This window comes from Arctopsyche grandis, chromosome 3 (genome assembly GCF_051622035.1).
Source record: "Arctopsyche grandis isolate Sample6627 chromosome 3, ASM5162203v2, whole genome shotgun sequence".
NCBI lineage: Eukaryota > Metazoa > Arthropoda > Insecta > Trichoptera > Hydropsychidae > Arctopsyche > Arctopsyche grandis.
Window position 1 is genome coordinate 32,188,987 of NC_135357.1, and position 19,925 is coordinate 32,208,911.

At 36.5% G+C, this 19,925-nt stretch overlaps 3 protein-coding genes across 3 annotated transcripts in view; all 3 read right to left on the bottom strand.

Moving 5' to 3' along the window:
- Positions 1 to 10,306, bottom strand: part of LOC143909622 (uncharacterized) — a 95,906-nt gene extending 85,600 nt beyond the window's left edge. Inside the window, exon 1 of the mRNA XM_077427701.1 lies at positions 10,227 to 10,306. The gene's annotated coding sequence lies outside the window, so the exon portion shown is untranslated. The remainder of the gene's footprint in view (positions 1 to 10,226) is intronic.
- Positions 10,307 to 13,313: 3,007 nt separating this feature from the next.
- galla-2 (MIP18 family protein galla-2) lies at positions 13,314 to 14,627 on the bottom strand. Its single transcript, XM_077446716.1, has 3 exons — positions 14,352 to 14,627; positions 13,931 to 14,267; positions 13,314 to 13,853 (listed from the first exon to the last, which is right to left on the bottom strand). Exons 2-3 carry the CDS (start codon positions 14,248 to 14,250, stop codon positions 13,706 to 13,708), a joined length of 468 nt encoding a protein of 155 aa, XP_077302842.1. The 5' UTR covers positions 14,251 to 14,267; positions 14,352 to 14,627; the 3' UTR covers positions 13,314 to 13,705.
- A 3,473-nt stretch (positions 14,628 to 18,100) lies between these two features.
- JMJD7 (Jumonji domain containing 7) lies at positions 18,101 to 19,699 on the bottom strand. Its single transcript, XM_077446696.1, has 5 exons — positions 19,536 to 19,699; positions 19,303 to 19,456; positions 19,061 to 19,219; positions 18,816 to 18,982; positions 18,101 to 18,747 (listed from the first exon to the last, which is right to left on the bottom strand). The coding sequence occupies exons 1-5, from the start codon at positions 19,585 to 19,587 to the stop codon at positions 18,293 to 18,295; spliced, it is 987 nt and encodes a 328-aa protein (XP_077302822.1). The 5' UTR covers positions 19,588 to 19,699; the 3' UTR covers positions 18,101 to 18,292.
- Positions 19,700 to 19,925: the final 226 nt, after the last annotated feature.

Here is a 19,925-nt window from a genome sequence, read left to right on the forward strand (position 1 = left end):
GCAACTGTAGCTGATGTCTAGAAAATTACGTCAGGCGACTATCAATCATGTTTACAGGATTAATATGAGATGGCATGAAAAACTATATATTCAAATCTAACTATTATGAGCCACAATAGTTAGATTTGAATATATATTTTTTCATGCCACGCATTTCATACTCGAACAGTCATAATTTATGACTGTTCAAGAATGAAATGGATGGCGAAAAAGCTTTCGCGATTAGCTAACGGTCATCTCGTCGACCTGACGGACAATTCTGATGCAATTTTAATGATATCGTTAGTGATTGAACTCTTCTAGCGTCATGTAGGAGAAATTTGCTTATTTTATTGATAGTAAGACCCCTTCAGTGTCGATTAAATATCAAAACAATCGGTGTGAAAGTGGTTCAAAATCAAAATCAATTTCGGAAATGATTAACAGTTAGTGAAACCAATAAAACGCCTGTAAAAAAAAGAGATTCGAACCTACAATTCCTATGCTATTATTTTATTCTACTTGCCTTTAACAAAATACCTAGAAACGCCTAGTTACTAAATATGTAGTGTGCAATATGAATATTGAATTACTAACTGAGAATGATTCGCCAATACCCAATGTATGCAGATCTAACAGTGTTCCTATATTTGCCATTTTCCCACGTTTACAGCCCAGCACAGCAGTGCACGGATAAACTTATATTCATACTATACAGCAGCGCGCGTTTACGTTTCGGCACGTTCAAACTTGTTTTGGCCGAGTGCAAATCGAAATCGGCTTACATATTGCTTGCGTCATATCGTCGAGTCAATATTGTCATACGCGCACTTCTGTTAAAACTACAACGTCACGTCACGCTTGAATATTTCCAGTGGTCAAAGAAAACTGTTTCTTGATACGTTACGGTGACACGTACTGCTGTATAATGTGAATAAATCGCATCGGCTACTGATGTTACATCCACGCCACGCACATATTACGGCACATTTGAATGTGTCCATATAAAAGGTACTAAATAATATTGTTCGTTCTGCTGTTCATCAGCAATTGTCCGTTTGTGCTGTGCCAGTTTGAATAGACCTATGTAAATGCGTACATTTTTTAGTATGCATTCTTACGGTAGCCCTAAGGGCGGTTTCAGACTAGCGTATTTTTCTGCACGTATACCGTCGTTTCGGCATACGCGCTTACACGCGCGCTACATTTCGCGCTTCAAAAAACCGGACTCGCGTACACGGGCTTATTCCAGCGTGTTCGCTCCAACCGGTAGTGGTGATTTAGTATCAACATGGATAATACGAGCTTATAAGCGCGTCTACGCTCGTACGAGTTGCGCGTATGGAAAACGACGCGCCTATACGCGCCTACGTGCACTTCAAAAGACGAGATTATACGCGCGTATAAAACGCTAGTCTGAAACCACCCTTACGGCATTAACTCCGAATTGATGTAGACTCGAAAAATGAACACGTACCAAAATATTAAGATTCGGAGTGTAGGATAGACGGTTTCGTCGTCTCCTCCTGTGAATCTCAAAAAATACACGCGTACTTGTCCCGTAAACTGTCTACCCCCACTGCTAATCTTAATGCTTTGGTACGAGTTCATTTTTCGAGTCTTCATCAACTCAAGAGTCGGTGCCGTAAGGTGGACCCGTATTCTTACGCTCCGCTACAAACTTTTATTATATTATATTACATTTTATACCAGGAAGGCCTTACAGGTAAACCCCAATGCGCCTTCCTGGCCAATTACAAACAATACAGCATTTTTATTATACAAGACACTGAAAACTCGCAAATTAATGAGAAATCTATGAATTGTACATAAATTTTATTGTACATTAATCATATTCAAATAATGGTGACATAGTAGGTAGGAAAGTTTTTAGCCAATTTTTAATCGGGAACCGTTTCAACGATGAAATCAGAGAAAATTGGCAAACTCCGATAAGAAACGATCGACCTGGAGTCACAAATATCCAGGTCTGACCAGCAGCACTACAGATATACTCGGAAAAAATCTTTTCAATCGAGATCAGCTCATGGGATCGAACCCGGCGCCTCTCGGTGTTAGGTAAAAGCTTAACGACCGAGCTATGCTGCTGGCAAATCGCTGCAAACGACGCGGCTGCATGCTCATTACATACTTTTACCTTTTTAAACTTGCCAGAAACTCAATTTTAATAATTGCACATCAAACCGTCATCTGCGCAACCCAATGAATAGCTCGCCTTTCGTACATGCTTAAATTCAAACGGTCGCGAATTTCGCTGTATGCATGCAGCCGCGTCGTTTGCAACGAATTGTAGCAAACCCGTATTCTTAGTATGGAGAATATGGGTCAAACGCGCCTCTTCCAAAATTTGCAACCGTACAAAAACGGCACAAACGGACCGAATCAAATCAAACGAAATAAAAAATAAAAAGATCCAAAACTCAAATTACCGTAAATTCATCGCATTTAGTGTGTGTGTGTGTGTGTGTGTGTGTGTGTAGGCAGATATGACGGACGCACACAGCTGCGTCCCGCTCGCTCTTATTGATAAATAATTACTGACGTCGCCGTCATTACGGAACACCCTGTGGCTAGTCGGTTTTGAGGCGCAACCGGCGAACCGGTTTGAACCGGTGGCGCCGGACCGGCATAAATGCGAGTAGCGAGCCGCGGCGCACAATCGAATCGGAGGCGGGAGCCAAGAGGTTAACGTCTGTGATCAGCTGTGCCAACTAATTGACTTGTACCGCATCACTGCCAGACCAGAGATTCACCATTACTACTATCGAGATCAACCCGCATCGATAAAATTGCCCCCCCAACGACTCACTGACACGAATTTGACAAACTTCTGCAAAAAGTATCCAAAACTATCAACACACACACACACACACACATATCTACCTCTTTTATACAATTTGGTAGCATAAACGTAGTAAACTTTTCTTTCCTGCTCAATTTGGATCAATGCGGCGAAAACATATGTACATCGAATACATGAAAACTTTCATCTTTAAAAAGTTTTTCCCTTGAATTTGCAGTCTGCTTGCAAAATTTTCTGATCTCTGATTTTACCGCGCAACATCTTCCAAACTTTTACAAGGCTCTTATTAGCAGAGATCGGCTCTCTAGAGTCTAGAGAAAAAAAAAAAAAATAGGAACCCGTTTCAGCGTAATTTCCGCGCCTATCTCTGCTTATTAGTTACCAAAATATCTTGTACGATTCATCAAATGTACTTTGCGTGGGTTGAAAATGCCCCGACTCTTATTTTCTATTGTCTCCTCGTGTGATATACTTTTTACCGGTCTCCGTGACGAGACAGAATGTTAAATGACAGAAAACGCAAATATCGGAGGGCAAAGATCGAAAAATCTTAAGTTGGAAGATCAAAAAAAAAAAAAAAATGGTGCATGGTAAACGGCACATACTCACTTAATTTGCGCGAGCAGGATACAACAGGAACAAGAGGAACAGGCTTTTCCTCCCGTATTAATGTGCGCGCGCAGAATACGGTATGTTCCTCTTGTTCCTGTTGTATCCTGCTCGCGCAAATTAAGTGAGTATGTACCGTTTACCATGCACCATTTTTTTTTATCTTTGGCTTCCGATATTTGTGTTTTCTGTAATTTAACATTCTGTCTCGTCACGTAGACCCACTTTTTACAGTCACTATAAGACTAAGCAGTTCTTCATTCATGTTCAGCTGTACAATTGTCTTTGCCTAGTTCTTGGACAGGAAGCTATTTTTTTGTGGGGGAGGGTTGGTAGCCTTAAGATATTATGGGTCAACTTAATTGGTTCCTTAAAATGTTCTTAAAAAGAGTCTTTATATTTGTATATATAAAAAGTATGAGTGGTTCGGGGCCTATTAGCCATCAGGCTTAAACGTAAGATTCAAATTTATTCACGGGGAACCAATCAACTGGCTTTTTATTAGGCGTATCCATGTTTGCTTTCGCAAAAGATTGAGCTAAAATTCCCAATTTTCAAATCGTTTTGAAAATTTGCCATTTTGCGCGGTTTGGTCAACGATGGAAATTTCAGTTGACTTTTATAGTTCGATGATGAAAAATAATCGTAATATTCACGTATAACTTTTATGATATTTTTGGATACGTTGATGTTTAAATTAATAAATTTTATACACAGATTAGTGGTGCTACCCGGCTTCGCTCGGTTCCGCTTTTGACTATCTCTTCCATTTTAGCAAGGATATAATAAAAATAACTTGAAATGGAAATGCAGTCTAGTGGTGAGAATACCGTCGAACAGAAAAAAATCTTTATTAAATTTATTTGAATCGAAAAAAATTAATATTATTTAACGACCGACCAATCCCAAACGTCTCATTCAGAAACGACTTTGACGACAGCCAATCAGAAACGAATGATATACCGTGTTTTGGTTTTATATATAAGATGTGTTCCTGATTTCTGCGACAGATAAATCTTCTGGCGTCTCAGGAGCATTTTTATTTGCACTGCGATCATTTTTTTTCATTAACATACTAAAACATGACCTAACTAGAACCATACCCTTGAATGTCTATGGCGAAAATATGATCGCAACGCAAAAAATACCCCGGAAATGTTCGGAAAACTTATAATTACGCGGAAATGAGTCACACTATACGGAAACAGACCTTTATATGCGAAAGTTTAGATGCGTTTCAAAACAAAAAGCGCAATACATTTTTCCATACAATTAAAAGGCACAAATGCGAAATATTCGCATTTAAATACCATAATATAGGAAATTCAGTCTGCATTTGTATCGTGGGATGAGAACGTAATAACACATTTCCTTATTCCAAATTCGAATATTCTACATTTTTAGTTCGAAACAATTATATTCTATATTTCGATAGGCAGACTTTGTCGCGCGACCAGATCAAACGTATACAGTTGCGTGGAGCATGCCACACCAGGCAACTCACCGGTTGCCCAAGCTATAAAGTCACCCAACCAGCGCGATTGGTTGCTTCTGATCGGCGTTTGGTCTGGTCATGGTGATTTTATTGCTCGAGTGATTGGCGCGATCCCTCAAAATGTATAGCTTTGAATTAAGGGGTGCCACACTCGGTGATTAATTGCCAGCGACTACACAATGAAAGAACACTTGTGACTATCGTCGCGTATTGAAAACTAGCAAGTATAATTAGGCAGATTTTTGGTCGCTTCTGGTGTGTCCAAGAGTGACCACGAGCAACTAACTACGCTTGGGCAACAAAGGCACTTTATGTGGCCCAGCTTTCAGCAAGCGAGGGTGGACTACTAATTTGCTTCAACTAAATACTAGTAGTTCTGCAAAAACGATCCAAACCACTTAAATTTCACGAATATTCATCGATTAAAACTTAATTGAAAAAAGCGATTGAATTTTTATTGCCTTTTAGAAAAAACTACCTATAATAGTGATGCTTGTAAAAATAAGCTACTGCTATTGATCAGCCATATTCTGACAATGTTAACCTGCAGTCGAACTAAACGAAGTATGACACAAAAACGGCACATAGTCGCCCACCATATATGTATGTACAGCATCTCGAAAAGCTGCAAACGCCACCAGCTGTATGTATACATACATACGGCGACATCGATTATTAAGATATACAACGCCAGGCTCACAAAGTTTACGAAATGCACAGCAATAAGAAACGGCCCCACCGAAACTGGAAGTTCAAAACGTGACCAGGGATCGATTCTAAATACAAGTGGCACCAAAACAAAGATACACTTTCATCATAATTAAAAAAAAAAAAAAAAAAACCACCGCGAAATTACATCAGGCTTATTCTAATAAACCCTCTCGGGACTGGGTCGGGTCTTAGAGGGAGAGTAGGATAACAACGAGGACAGACGGACAGGTCGAGAACGCGGAAGATTGATAAGGGTAGTAGTCCTGGTGGCGAGCCACGATCAATTGAATACAAACTGAACATCTTCGACGAGAATACGTTCATTATCGAGTAAGTCGCCAGCAAAACGTGCCGTCACAATAAAATATATATATATGTATGTTTATAAAGTGCATCATTGTAGTGGAATTATGCCACTTGGTGACTGGTAATGTTTATTGTAGTACCATATTCAACCAGCTCCGTTCAAACTGTCGCCTCAAACCAAAGATCAAGATGATGCAACTTCGCATCTCGGAAATATATGTGTATATATAAATTTAAAATTTGGAAATTCAAATTTCGGAGACGATTTCAGACAGAATAGTTGAATTTTGAACTCGACGAGCGGATATTAACATATTGGTTTATTCAACGGTTCAGTATTATTCAACCGAGGTGTCAATGCTGTTACTCTCCGATATTGGTCTGACCAGCCGGGCGACGGTTGCACATTACAATTTGAAATGTATTCGTTACATAAACAGAGATTAAACTATTTACATACTGGTGGTTAGCTTGTCAACAAAATAGTGACGGAATTCACTTCAGCTTCAGCTTAAAAAAAAATACGAACCACACTAGTAATACGATACAAAAACAATGGTCAAAAATTACACTCACAAATTGGAGGTTTATTCAAACGAGCCAAGAAGAAATACACCACAGATGTGACAATGAAATGTGTTCAACACTCGAAGATTAAATCTCACATTATCCACAGCATCGAGACAACGAAGTGTCTGAAGCAATCCTTCGGTACAATGTAATGTACCAAACCGGGTACAATTTGAAACTATTCACTAGTAAAAAGATCTGCATCCCAGGATTGAAACACCAACACAATCCCGACCGAAGAAACAAAACAGCTCAAAGCCGTTGCAATTATGCACAATGCAAGCCGATTTTAATAAACTTTCTCCCGTAGTAACCCAATTTCGCATACGTACAAATTCAATTAACCAAAAACGGTGGCATGCAAATAGGACGGTCCGGTCAGTTCAGCCGAACAGAAGATATTCAATTGTCATCGATATATCCATACATACATATATGATAACAATAACAGGTAGATAACGTTGTCGTCGTCGATTACATTGGCAATTAATCATGTATAATATAATATATTTGTATGTGTGTCTGTGTAAATATTTAATAAGAACGAAGTGTACACACGTACGGAGCGGCGCTTGATAATTCTACTACGAGACAATTCGAAAATTTTCCTTTCAAATATATATGGCGGTAAACACAAAAATTATTGTCAATATGAACAAGTGTTAATGCCGAGTCGTTGGTATATATTGTGCACGAGACGAAATATGCCGGCGGGATTAAGGTCGTGAAACGTCTTGCGCGTTTAAGGTTCAATTCAAACCGTCGAGACGTTTACTCAATTGTATGTATTTAAAAAAAATAAATAAACTATGAACAGTGATCTTTAACCGGTCAAATAATAACCGGCTACTTATTTTAAAATGATTTTTTTATATTAATGATTAGTAATGATAAATCCGCTTTAATTTATTGTAATGATATATTCCCGAGATAAGAAGCAGTATGTAATGAGACGAGAGTAATTGAAATATAGTATCAAGTCCAATGTGCTCAGAATTTTAAAGCGAAAGACAAACAAATCGATGCGAATTTCAATCAATTGAAATAGTAATGTCGTTTTTAAGATAAAAGAGTGTGAAAGGATTCAAGGAAGGCAAGATGGGTAGGAATGGAAGCATGTGGAAGATATCTTCGATGACGGTGATAATGTACTGTAACGAGTGAAGAGACTGAATTGAATCCAAAAGATCGTATGAAAGAGAGTTGCTTTAACGGTAGCTATGAGAGAGTTAAAGGTCACATGGAAAGCAAGATGGGTAAGAATGAACACATGATGAAGATGTACTGGAATGAGTCAAGAGATCGAAATAGTATCATATCCAGAAAATTATATGAAAGTTGGATGAGAGGTGCTCAAACGTTTCTAGCAGAGTGTGAAAGGTTGCAATAAAAGCAAGATGAATAGTAACGGAAGCATGTTGAAGATGTCTTCGATTATGATGATGATGATGTATTGGAACGAGTGAAGAAATCGAATGGTATAATAAATTGTAAAGATGGAAGATGAAATAATAAATATGAAAGATGGATGAGAGAGGTGCTCAAACGATATTCATTAGTGAAGGCTGCAATTAAAGCAAGATGGGTAAGAATGAAAGTATGTTTAATTAAGATGTACTGGGACGAGTGAGGAGATTGAAATGGTATCATAGCCATAAGATTGTATGGGAGAAGTGCTCAAACGGTATCTACATGAGTGTGAAAAATTGCAAAGGCAAGATGGGTAAGAATGAAAGCATGTTGAAGATGTCTTCGGTGATGATGATGTACTGGAACGAGGGAAGAGATCAAAATGGTATCATAACCAGAAGATTATGTGAAATATAGATGAGAGGGGTACTCAAACAGTATTTATGAGTGAAAGGTTGCAATTAAAGCAAGATAGGTAAGAATGAAAGCACGTTGAAGATGTACTGGAACGAGTGAAGAGATTGAAATGGTATATCATAGCCAGAAGATTGTATGAAAGATAGATGAGAGAGAGGTTCTCAGACAATATGTATCAGAGTGTGAAAGATTGCAAAGAAGGCAAGATGGATTAGAATGAAAGCATGCTGATGTCTTCGATGATGATGATGATGATATGTATTGAAACAAGGGAAGAGATTGAAATGGTACATACATCATAGTCAGAAGATTAAGTAAAATATGGACGGGAGAGGTGCTTAAACATTATCTATGAGAGTGTGAAAGGATAAGGAAGATGTGTACATGATGATATATTATATAAATGAATACTGGAACAAAAATAAATAGAAACATGAGTCAATCAAAATAATTGTAATGTTTTTTTTTCAAAGTCACTGAATTGTAAACAGAAGCTATATAAATATCGTGTCTCTGGACTGGCAATGGTTATGTTTTGTATATTAAAATAAGAAAAGAAAAGCAATATAAAATATATTTAAAAAATGGATCAAGGTTTGATAATTATATATAAAAACATTTTTTTAATATGAACTTCATTGTTTACTGAGAAAGTGAAAGTTTACTCAAATACAATGCTTTTCTTAACGTTTCTATTCTGTATAAATGTCTAAAGTTGATCGAATGAAAAAATGAATATTCAATTAATAATAAGCATAACGAGTGAGTGAATGAGTCGTATTTCAATCAGTAGTACGGTAATTTTCGAGATACGAGTGAGTTCACAAAAAAAAATACGCATCACAGTGAATTCTTAAAAAATTCAAAGACAAACTCCAATTAAAAAAAGTTCTAATATGATTTAAACACGGCGGCACAATAACTACAATGCAACAAAACACTCGTTCGAATCCATTCGACTATAAACACATACAAAGTTATAAATTTCACAACGTAAATAATAAACCCAAGATAAAGACCAAACGTCACACGGACGTAGGCCGGCAAAGTCACGATAAAGAAATCGGATTTCAAGTGATACACAACGAGACGGAAACGAACCTTATGCAACAAATTAATAGTGTATTCATATTCGTAGAAAAAAAATAGCCGACGGCAATCGAAACCTACCTCTGATCACAAATCGAAAATCAAACCTATACAATTCAAAACATCCACATATTCTGACTCATAGTAGGTGAGGAATCAATCGTGTAATAAAAAAAAAGCGAAATCGCTCGGAATATCACGTAAGCGCGAAAATGTATATTATGACGTCGACGACGAGACGATGAAAGCCAAACGAGGGGGTGTTTCGAGGAATTATATAAAGGCGATATTTCCGTAGGGGGTGTTGTCAAGCGAAAGCGTACAAATTGTTATTGATTTAATAGCGAGCATCGAAAGGGACACGACGAGCCTTTTGGGTAAACGTCAAAAGGGATGACGCATCTAGTAGGTGTGCGTGGAGATTTTTTGCGCGAATTTCGAGGCGATAGAAGGGGAAACAAACGTACGTCAAAAGCGCATACTCGTATGTGAATGAATATGGGTCGAGGGGCGAACGGCAGGGCGGGGCGGGCGGGCGGGCGGGGCGAGGCGCGGCGCGGCGGCTTCTCGCGGGGTCTCCGGCGTTCGGGGCCCCGGCGGGGGGCGGAGCGCCTGCGGGGGCGCGGCGTGCGGGCGGGAGCGGCGGCTTCCGCGTGGGCGGTGGGGAGCGGGGCGCGGGTCGGGGGCGTCGCCGCTCAGCTCATGCGGAGGGCGGCGGCGGCGCGGGCGAGGGGGGGGCGCGCGGGCTAAAGCGGGGGCGCGCGAGGGGGCGGGGGCGCGGGCGAGGGGCGCGGGAGAGAGAGGCGATGGACTCACCGGCGTCAGCGGCGGGGGCGGCCGCCCGGCGCGCCCGCCATCTTGGCTGGCCGTGTCCCGGCCTAAACTAACTCAACTGCGACCATCGCTAGTTGACTCCAAGCTTGCACACGCCGTGCACGAATGTTGGCCGTTAAAACCGAAAGATTAAAACTGACCATTTTTTTTTTACATCGCTCCACTCCGGTTTCGATTCGTATTCACTCCGTGGAAATTATATGGGTACAAACGCTAAAAAAAACTCTATTCAAATATTAATGCAAATTTATTTAATACAACTTTCTATTTTTAATCAAATGCATTTTTAATTACTAAACTATAAAATTTTATATGGTAAAGGGACTACTAGTCAAATGTGAACCTGTCACAGGACAACTGGTCGCTCTAGATTGGTCACTCGTGATCATCCGTCACGCTAAAACTGGTCACGAGAAAACTAGTCACATGCTAAAACTGGTCACGATAAAATTGGTCACCCGCTAAAACTGGTCACGAGAAAATTGGTCACCCACTAAAACTGGTCACGAGAAAACTGGTCACACCCAAAAATTTAAAGTTGGTCACACAAACAAAAATATTCTCAAATACTTTTTATTTACGAAATTTTTATTATTATCGACTAGACATATATTCGAGCCAAAGGCCCTCGTGGCCGTTGTTTGTGGTCTTCGCGAGAATTTCGAAAACCACAAACAACGGCCGAGTTGTCCTGTGACAGGTTCACATTTGACTAGTAATCACCGAACCATTTTATATATATACTAAATTTATATGCACTCTCTCTCTCTCTCTCTCTCTTACAGAGTCTCCTCGCACCTCGCAAGTATGTATTTACGGTCTTAGAAGACCTACACACTCAGGGAGGGCATTGTACATGAGCGCTCCCCTGTGAAAGACACCACCCGCTGCCTTCTTTCTCCTTACTCTACCTACAACTAAATTGTTCTTATTTCTAATATAATAGCTACATATGTATATCACTATTTCTTATTGTATAATCCTTAAAATACTACTCCTGCCCCGGTTTCAGCTCTAGTTCATTCATCTACTTTAGTTACTGCGGGGGCTTATTTATTAATTCGATTTAGTAAAGTTGCTTTAGTGAATCTTTATTAAAATTTCATATTAAGTTTTAAATAAAATAATTTTAAATTGTTTGGAATTTAGGATAAATTTAATTTAGTTTTAGGTAATAACTTGTGAGCAAACTTATAAAAAAAGACAATGTACCAGTGGCGGCTTGTGAGAATTCATAAAGGGGGGGGGGGGGGGGGCTGCAGAGATTAATCGGGATGTAATAGCTCGTTGACCATACCGGTGATCGAATGCAAACAAAATTAGCATGCTTATGTACTATACTGGGAGGGCTGTAGCCCTGCAGCCCATATAGACGAGCCGCCACTTCATATAATATACTTATACATTCATGCCAATTCATATAACATACTTCTAATACTTTTTAATCTACCAAAATTCAAAATACCCGTCATAGCTTTATTTTGTTATTTTTGTCTTTTTCCTAAATCTTGGCCATTAAACATGTTAAGCACAGTGGCACAATAAATCATGTGTTGCAAGACAATTATTATAAATTATAATTATTTACCTTTTGCGTCCTGTCGCTTAAAAATCATTTCAACGCAGAAAACAATTGATCGAAATGTAGGAATGGTAAACGGATTGCGTACTACGGATTGCGTAATAACGGATCGTACATTGCGATCGCGCACACAACAATCGTTGCCATTAAAATCGTGAATACGGAATATATATATGTATATATGTAGTCAACAGTATGGCGTTTATGTTTAGTGACGAGAGGTTACCGGGTTCGATCCCATGCTAATCTTTAATGCTGTTGGTCAGAATTGGATATTTGAGACTCCAAGTCGATCGTTTCCTATCAGAGTTTGCCAATTTATCTGATTTCGCTCTTGAAACGGTTCCCCATCAAACACCATCATGGCAAAAACCATCCTACCTAATATTTGTCACCTTTATTTGAATATTATTTAAAAATTCATAATATAAATGTATGTATGCACAAGTGTAATACCATAGATGTCGCTCTGGGGCAACCCGATTAGAATATTTGAAACTTTAAACAATTTATTTTAATTTTCAAAGCCTTTTGAGGCCCCTCATGGATTAAACGAGCGCATAATGCCCCTGAAGGATAATCTACCACTGAATACAATAATAATATTTATGTATAAAAACGGAAAGTATGTATGCATGTGTGTGCTGTGATACCCACAGCTCTTTTTCGAAATCGTTTCAGTGATTATTCCGCACAAAGTGATCTCAGACACGTCACTAAAATCTCAACCACGGAACATCTGGCACCTAAAAATTCCTTATGAAAACCAACCTTTTTCGAAACAAATGTTTATGACCAAAGCAATACGAGCTCTTCACAAAAAAAATTATTGTTAAAAATACTAACCCGATTAATATTGAATTATTAAGATTTCAGATTTTAACGCTTTATAATCTTTTCTCTAATGTCAGTATTAAGAAAAAGATAATACAACTGCGTCTTAGGTCTGTATAATTAATTATGGGTGAATTACTCCTATTGCAAACAGCTAAAAGTATTATTTCCTTAATTTTTAGTATATTCGAAAATGCCAAAGAGAAAGTGCTGATTTTTAGAAAACTATAGTTCTATAAGTTCTAATATCAATATGTATGTATGCAGAGCCAGCTTGTGGCGTGTGCGAAGTGTTTGCCACACACAGGCGCCGTAAAAGAAAAGGCGCCTAAAATATTTCGATACATAAAAATGCTCATAAACCGTCATGTTTTCGACTTAATAGTTTCGAAGAATAACAATTTTTAAATAGTACAAGTACACATAATGATACTGATTATAAATTGAAATTTCCCAATATTTCAATATTGATGTTTTGCAGACGAATTTAAAAGCCAAACAATAAAATAGCCCGACGACTTCGTTCTACCAAAAATTGAAAACTTTTGTAATTTTTATAATTTTTTTAGTTCTGTATTTTCCTTTATTTTGTATTGGTTTATATATTTTTATATTATATATTATATATTTTTTTTTAATTCTCAAATTTTTTTAAAATCAGCGAGCCGACTCTGTATTTATGAAGTTATGTGAAAATAAGTTTTCATATTTCCATAAACATTTATATTTTACCCAGGCTAATTTCATATTATCTTATTAGCTCGAAGCAATACCTTATATTCTAAACTGGAAAATTTAAATGTAAATACGCACACGCTCAGACAAATATTGTATTTCAGATCACAAATATTTAATTAGTTTCCTTACTTCAACAAACAAGTGTATTGAATGAAAACAAGGCAAGTGTGTTGAATGAAAACAAAAGTATAACGTAACAAAATCTATGTACAATTTATACAAAAGTAAGTATGTAGTTACATTGCAAACAACAAATATACATAAAACAATCTCTTAATTACACATTTGAGTAAGAAAAGTAGTTTATTCAGAAGCAGTTGATGCATTGATTGATCAATTCAATCAAATTATTGTTTTCTAAAGCCGCCGCGACTCTTTCCTTATCAGCGAGTTGTTTATTTACTGCATGCTCCGATACGTGACTTCCGGGAGTTACCTCCACACTCACCTTAAACCTGAAATAAAATTGAAGTCATATTGGTATAAAAAATATAAAAGTTATGAAGGTTATTTGACACATTTTGAGAATTACCTATACGGTAAGGCCCGCAGTAAAAGAACCCTAATTGACAATCCAATGAGAGTAGCCATGCTGCAATGAGGTATAGTTGGAGTGAAACTAACATGAACACTGTTGCCTTTGTTGTCCACGTTAATGTTTTTCTCTTCAACTACATGCAATTGTTCCAGGGTCAGGGGATGTTCGGGATCGTTTATGTTTCTAATTAGATCAAAAATTTCTCTTTCATCAAATTCATCGACGACATATTCGTCATATTCATTGCCGGAAGCTTCTCTGTCGCCTACTTTCTCGAATACTTCGGGATTTATATTGTCTGCTACTTTATCCATATTTTATTGAGATAATTCTACAATGAAATGTTGATAATACATTAATATAATGAAAAATGATTTAAAATTCATTTGATAGCGAAAGTACGACGTAAACATACCTCACGATGAAAACCACCCCAATAGAATGTCAGATGTGTCAAAGTATTTGGCCGAAACAAAATTATATTCGTCTATAGAGAGAACATATTTTTAAGTATAATGGAGATATATAGCTCGCGCAGCGAAAGCTGGCACGTACCAATACAAACACGTATATTGTATCCGTGAAGATATGAATAAGATTTTTTGTATCTGTTTTCTAGGACAATCAGTTGGTCCCTTTCATACGCACCCACTTTCCGAGCATGACAGAAACAACAATTATTTTTTGTATTGCTCGGTGATTTTTGCTCAGTGATCAAGTGTGCACTACAGGGTGATTTTTTCCAGTTTCACTGGTCAGTCACCGATCAACCCCCACAAACTGACGTAACGCGTTCTTATATTGTTTGCTAATTGGTTAATTGGAGTTAGTTCATTAGAATTAGTGGATATATGATAATAAAATGCTTTGTAATAAAATTGGATCTGGGAAAACACTAACGGGACAATCTCGCGAAATTGTGTATAATGTTTTCAACTATTTCATGCATCGTATAGTGAATCAGAGCAGAGTCAATCACTATTGATACATTAAGAGACGTTTGGAGACATGTGAAAAAACATGAAGAAAAATTTATTGAACTGGAACCAAAACTCGATAATTTAACGGACAATTTCACTGACATTATAAAAGTAGAATATTCTGATAGCGAATATATGGATTCTTCAAGTGATGGAGAATTAAGTGGCGTAGAAGAATTATGATACGACATTGTATAGAAACAGAAGACTATCCAAAACGAGCAAAGAAGTAACGAATTAAAGAAAATCAGAAAAGGTTAGTAAAACTAGAAGTACGTTTAGTAGTAGAGTAGTAAAAGTAAAGTCTTATAATAGAAAAGTTTGAAATTGAAATTCAAAAATAAGATTATAAAATGAGCAATGTATTTATTTAGATTAGAAACACTTCCGGTTCGGGTAGACTTTCTGGGAGTAAATGTACTGCGGCATTATCCAAAGATCGCCGCAATATTTTTTTTGTAAGTTTATTTTATTATTATTTATGACAAGTTCTGACTTAGCTACAAAATTCTGAAGCCGACAAACAATTCTATGCAAAATAATGAAAAAATATTTTGATGGTCTAGGTACCCAACAGTAAACAAATTTGAAGTGAGCAAATAAACAACAAAGTGTAGCGCTTTCTTTGCGAATTTTTTTATTATCTTTGTAACGGTCGGGACTTAATACTAGCCGACAAAGAAGAATGTCTATACATAATAATGAAAAGGACTGCATTATTATCAAAATTCGAACACTTTTAAAATCACTTATTTCCTGTTTAATATAATTTATATCCTATATTTTTTTCTCATTTTTAATTCGTATTAATTTTTGCATACGTACGTTTGTTTTACTTATAATTTAAAAAAATGCTATTTATCATTTTATTCGTGGTACGTATTCAAATATTAAATAAATATGCCACCCAAATTATATCATAGATCTTAAAAACATTACAGGATCGGTTGAAATAAAATATATTAATAACAGCCTGTATATGAAAAATGCATTTGTATGAGTACTGTGCACGCGCCTTCTGTAGCTAATAGACCTATATGTGTTTAGCTTGGCTTTCTTTGTAAGATTGACATTAGGCCGAAGTGAAAAATGTGAATTTTGGATTTTCATCGATGGACCTAGTGGAATACTTTCATCGTATCAAAGGAAAATTAAATAAAATAAAAAAAAATCATTGATTTTAATAGAAGGAAAAATGGTTATATATTCATATTTATCCTTCAAAAACCACAAAACTCCTACATGTCAACAGAGTTTACATCACCGGTGCAGGAGTCATTTTTTAGCATCGAAAAGGTTAAACAATGTACAATGCCTCCAACCATTTGATTTGGAAAACGGACTACTAGTCATATGTGAACCAGTCACAGGACAACCGGTTGCTCTAGATCGATCACAAGTGATCACCCGTCACACTAAACTGGTCACGAGAAAACTGATCACACCCTAAAACTGGTCACGAGAAAATTAGTCACGAAAAATTGGTCACACTAAAAAATTCGACCAATTTTTAATTTTTGGGTGTGACCAGTTTTATCGTGACTAATTTTCGGGTGTGACCAGTTTTAAGGTGTGACCAGTTTTCTTGTGACCAGTTTTAGTGTGACGGGTGATCACGTGTGACCGATCTAGAGCGACCGGTCCACATTTGACTAGTAATCACCGAACCATTTGATTTATGTCGACAGAAATTTCGAAAAAGCAGGTTTTTTTCATATACAAACATTTTTAAGAATATTTTCGATTATTATTACCATTTTCAAAAGAAAGCTAAATATTCACCTATTGAAGTTTATTTGGGTTGATTATGATATTTTTTGACTGATTGACGAGAGTTAAAATTCGCTCACAACGGGTGTTTGTATGGGTAAACGGATTATTTCACACATTGTAATAGCAATTATGACAATCGTTGCCATAAAAATCGCGAATACGGAATATCTGGAGCTCGAATTCTTGTTAATATGATAATTCACGTGAATGAAATTTTTTGGTGCCAGTAGTTCCCTGATCGAGATTTTAGTGGCGTGGGCGAGATCGCTTTGTGGGGAAAAATCAGCAAAATGTTTGTATGAGGCAAGTATTATTTTCAGACAATCGTCATTTTTTTCATGTTCACGTGATTATTTTGAAAATAAAAATCATCGAGAGCTTCTTTCAGTATATTTTATTAATACTGTTACGTATACTAAAATAAGAGGTTAGTAAAGAGCCGCTGGTTAAGGACAATCGGATTAAGTCAAGGCGTCGAGGCCATGCGACCGTGATAATTGGTTTCGAGGATTATCTACAAACTAAGTGCTGTCGGCTAAACAATGATTGCACTTCTCAGAAGTGACCCATACCGTGGGACCGAATGTCGTGGGAATACATATCCGAATACGTGACATAACAATAGGCAAACAAATTAGACGTCGAAGATGTCCTGAGAGATCTATCCCTTATAAGGCGGTACTTAGGCGATATCAAGACATTCTGGACTGAGCACTGCCAGTGCGTGTATCTCCTTAATCATCAATAAATGCTGTGAGACGACTTTGGCCTTTTACTTGGATCCTCCACCCACCCCTACGCGACAATACCTTTAATTTGAAAACAGAAAATACTTGAATTTTATGAAATTATATGGAGGCCAAAATGAATTATTTTAACACAGAATGTTAGTTTTACGTCAAAACAGTTCATTTTGGCTTCACATTTCATAATTCACATTTCACATTTCATTAGCCAGCAGCATAGCTCGGACGTTAGGCTTCTGCTTACCGTCAAGAAGGTGCCGGGTTCTATCCCTGAATGAAAATGAATTTTTCAGAGTATGCTGTTGGTCAGATCTGGATTTGTGACTCCAGGTTGATCGTTTCCTATCAGAGTTTGCCAATTTTCTCTGATTTCATTGTTGAAACGGTTCCCGGAAAAAAAAAATTGACTAAAAATCCTTCCTACCTACTATGTCACCACTATTTGAAATTTGATTGATGTACAATAAAAATTTGTGTACAATTCATAGATGTCTCGTTAATTTGCAAGTTTTTTCAGTGTCTCGCAATTCAACGACTTATAATAAAAATGCTGCATTTGTATTTGTAATTGGCCAGGAAGGCGCATTGGGATTTACCTGTAAGGCCTTCCTGGTATATATGTAAAATAAAATAAAATAAAATAAAAATAAGATTCTAAATTTTTTGGAAACTTTTTGTATTCAGATTGAAGGTATAAAATAAACCTAATGAAGCTCTCGACGACTTTTATTTACAAACTTTTGTTTAAATTTAAATCTATCAAAGCACCATTGAGGACGAAAAAGATTTTTTCACAATTCTAGAGAAATTTACAGAAATACTAAAAATAATATATGGTGGTTTAATTTTTTTATTCTTTAATTGTTATTATTAATATTACATAATTCTTCTAACATTTTAAAATAACAATACTTTATATCATATTCCATATCATACCAGTAATTCACAGCAATACATCGGTGGCTTTGCTTAACGTGATGAAACCACAAACTTGGCAAGTAAAGGCAGTCTCCTTTTTCAACGCGAACTGTGAACCTATGAGCCATTTTGAATTCAGCATGCTTTTTAAAATCTGGATATAACGGATCGATATCAATCCATTTAATTTTATCAGAACTGTATTCATCGTCGTTTGGCTGCGAGCACAGAGGCTGAATTTTGAAAGTTGGAGAGGCTGGATAATTTATCATCTCATACGTAGCTGAAGGAAAAACCTTGTAAGGAACAAATGGCAAATCCGTTGGAGGTATTAAAATAAATTCTTTCCATCCATCAATCACACAATACATATTTTCATATGGATCTTTATGCACTAAAAATGACAATAAATTAAGAATAAAACACTATCACATTTCTAGGATTAAATAGCACATGACTAACTTGATGTGATAGCACGACTATCACCCATCCAAAAATTAACAGCATCTGGCCGTTTTCCAAAAGCTTCGGTTGCTTTATCAATGTCAAGATTAACATCATTCATCAATTCTTCAAAATCTTCAGTTAAATTAGAATTTTGAGTTTGAATGTAAGGAATAAAACCAGGTCTAGCTTAAAGTATCAATTGAGAAATATTTATACAATGAATAAGATGTTTAAACAAAATGATTTGGGTGAAACTTTACCTTTTTTCATCTAGGTAATTCAAAAACTCTGACATGGCCATTTCTTGTTCGTAAGGCACCACAAAATACTCCTGTTTGGTATCGGGATCGTACGCAATACCATCTGCATAGCCGTTTGGAGTGAGAGCAACCTTTACATTCTTATTGGGCATTATTTTTCTGCAAATTTATACGTATATAAATTTATATTTATATGCATAAAAAATACATTCATATGGGAAATTGAAAGAGAGTAAGCTGACCGGAAATAATCCGAATTCCATAACTTCGTAGCAGGCCAATGAGATATATAATTCTTCAATAGAACTGGTATATTTTTTGATACATATTTCCTGTGAAAATCCAGAGAGGTTATTTCGTCAGACTCGATACATATTTCTCGATCTAAATAAAGTTCTGTAACCATACAGCAATCATCAATTTAATAATGATCAATTACTATTGAATAGATTTAACTGTCGATTGAATTAGAAACCTGAGGATTCTTCTCGTAATATTTTTATAGCACTAATTATATTTTTGTTCATCTTTTTGCTTTGTTTAATTTTTATGTTGATATTTTTCACTAGATGTTAACCTCAAAAAATTTCATCCTTGTTTGACAATTGTACGAAATCTGATGGTAGATTTAGAAATAATATTCCGAATAACGACCATTAACGGATAAACATAAATAAAATTATCTTTTTGTAAAAACATTTACAATTTAATTAGATTAACATTTAAAAAACTTTTAATTCTAAAGCAAGAGAAGATTAGATGAGATTATAATTTATTAGAAAAACTCAAAAAGTGTATAAACGCGTTCAGTGTAGGTATTGTTTTACCACTAGCTGATCCAAGGGGAGGGGGTCATGGGGCTAAT

What these genes read in the sequence shown, in the direction of transcription:
- galla-2 (XM_077446716.1), bottom strand. Translation starts at nt 14,250, where the DNA reads ATGGATAAAGTAGCAGACAATATAAATCCCGAAGTATTCGAGAAAGTA. An exon ending in CTGCGGGCCTTACCGTATAG is followed by an intron (nt 13,854 to 13,930) that starts GTAATTCTCAAA and finishes ATTTTATTTCAG; the next exon opens with GTTTAAGGTGAGTGTGGAGG.
- JMJD7 (XM_077446696.1), bottom strand. Translation starts at nt 19,587, where the DNA reads ATGAACAAAAATATAATTAGTGCTATAAAAATATTACGAGAAGAATCC. An exon ending in TGGAATTCGGATTATTTCCG is followed by an intron (nt 19,220 to 19,302) that starts GTCAGCTTACTC and finishes ATAAATTTGCAG; the next exon opens with AAAAATAATGCCCAATAAGA. An exon ending in AATTACCTAGATGAAAAAAG is followed by an intron (nt 18,983 to 19,060) that starts GTAAAGTTTCAC and finishes ACTTTAAGCTAG; the next exon opens with ACCTGGTTTTATTCCTTACA.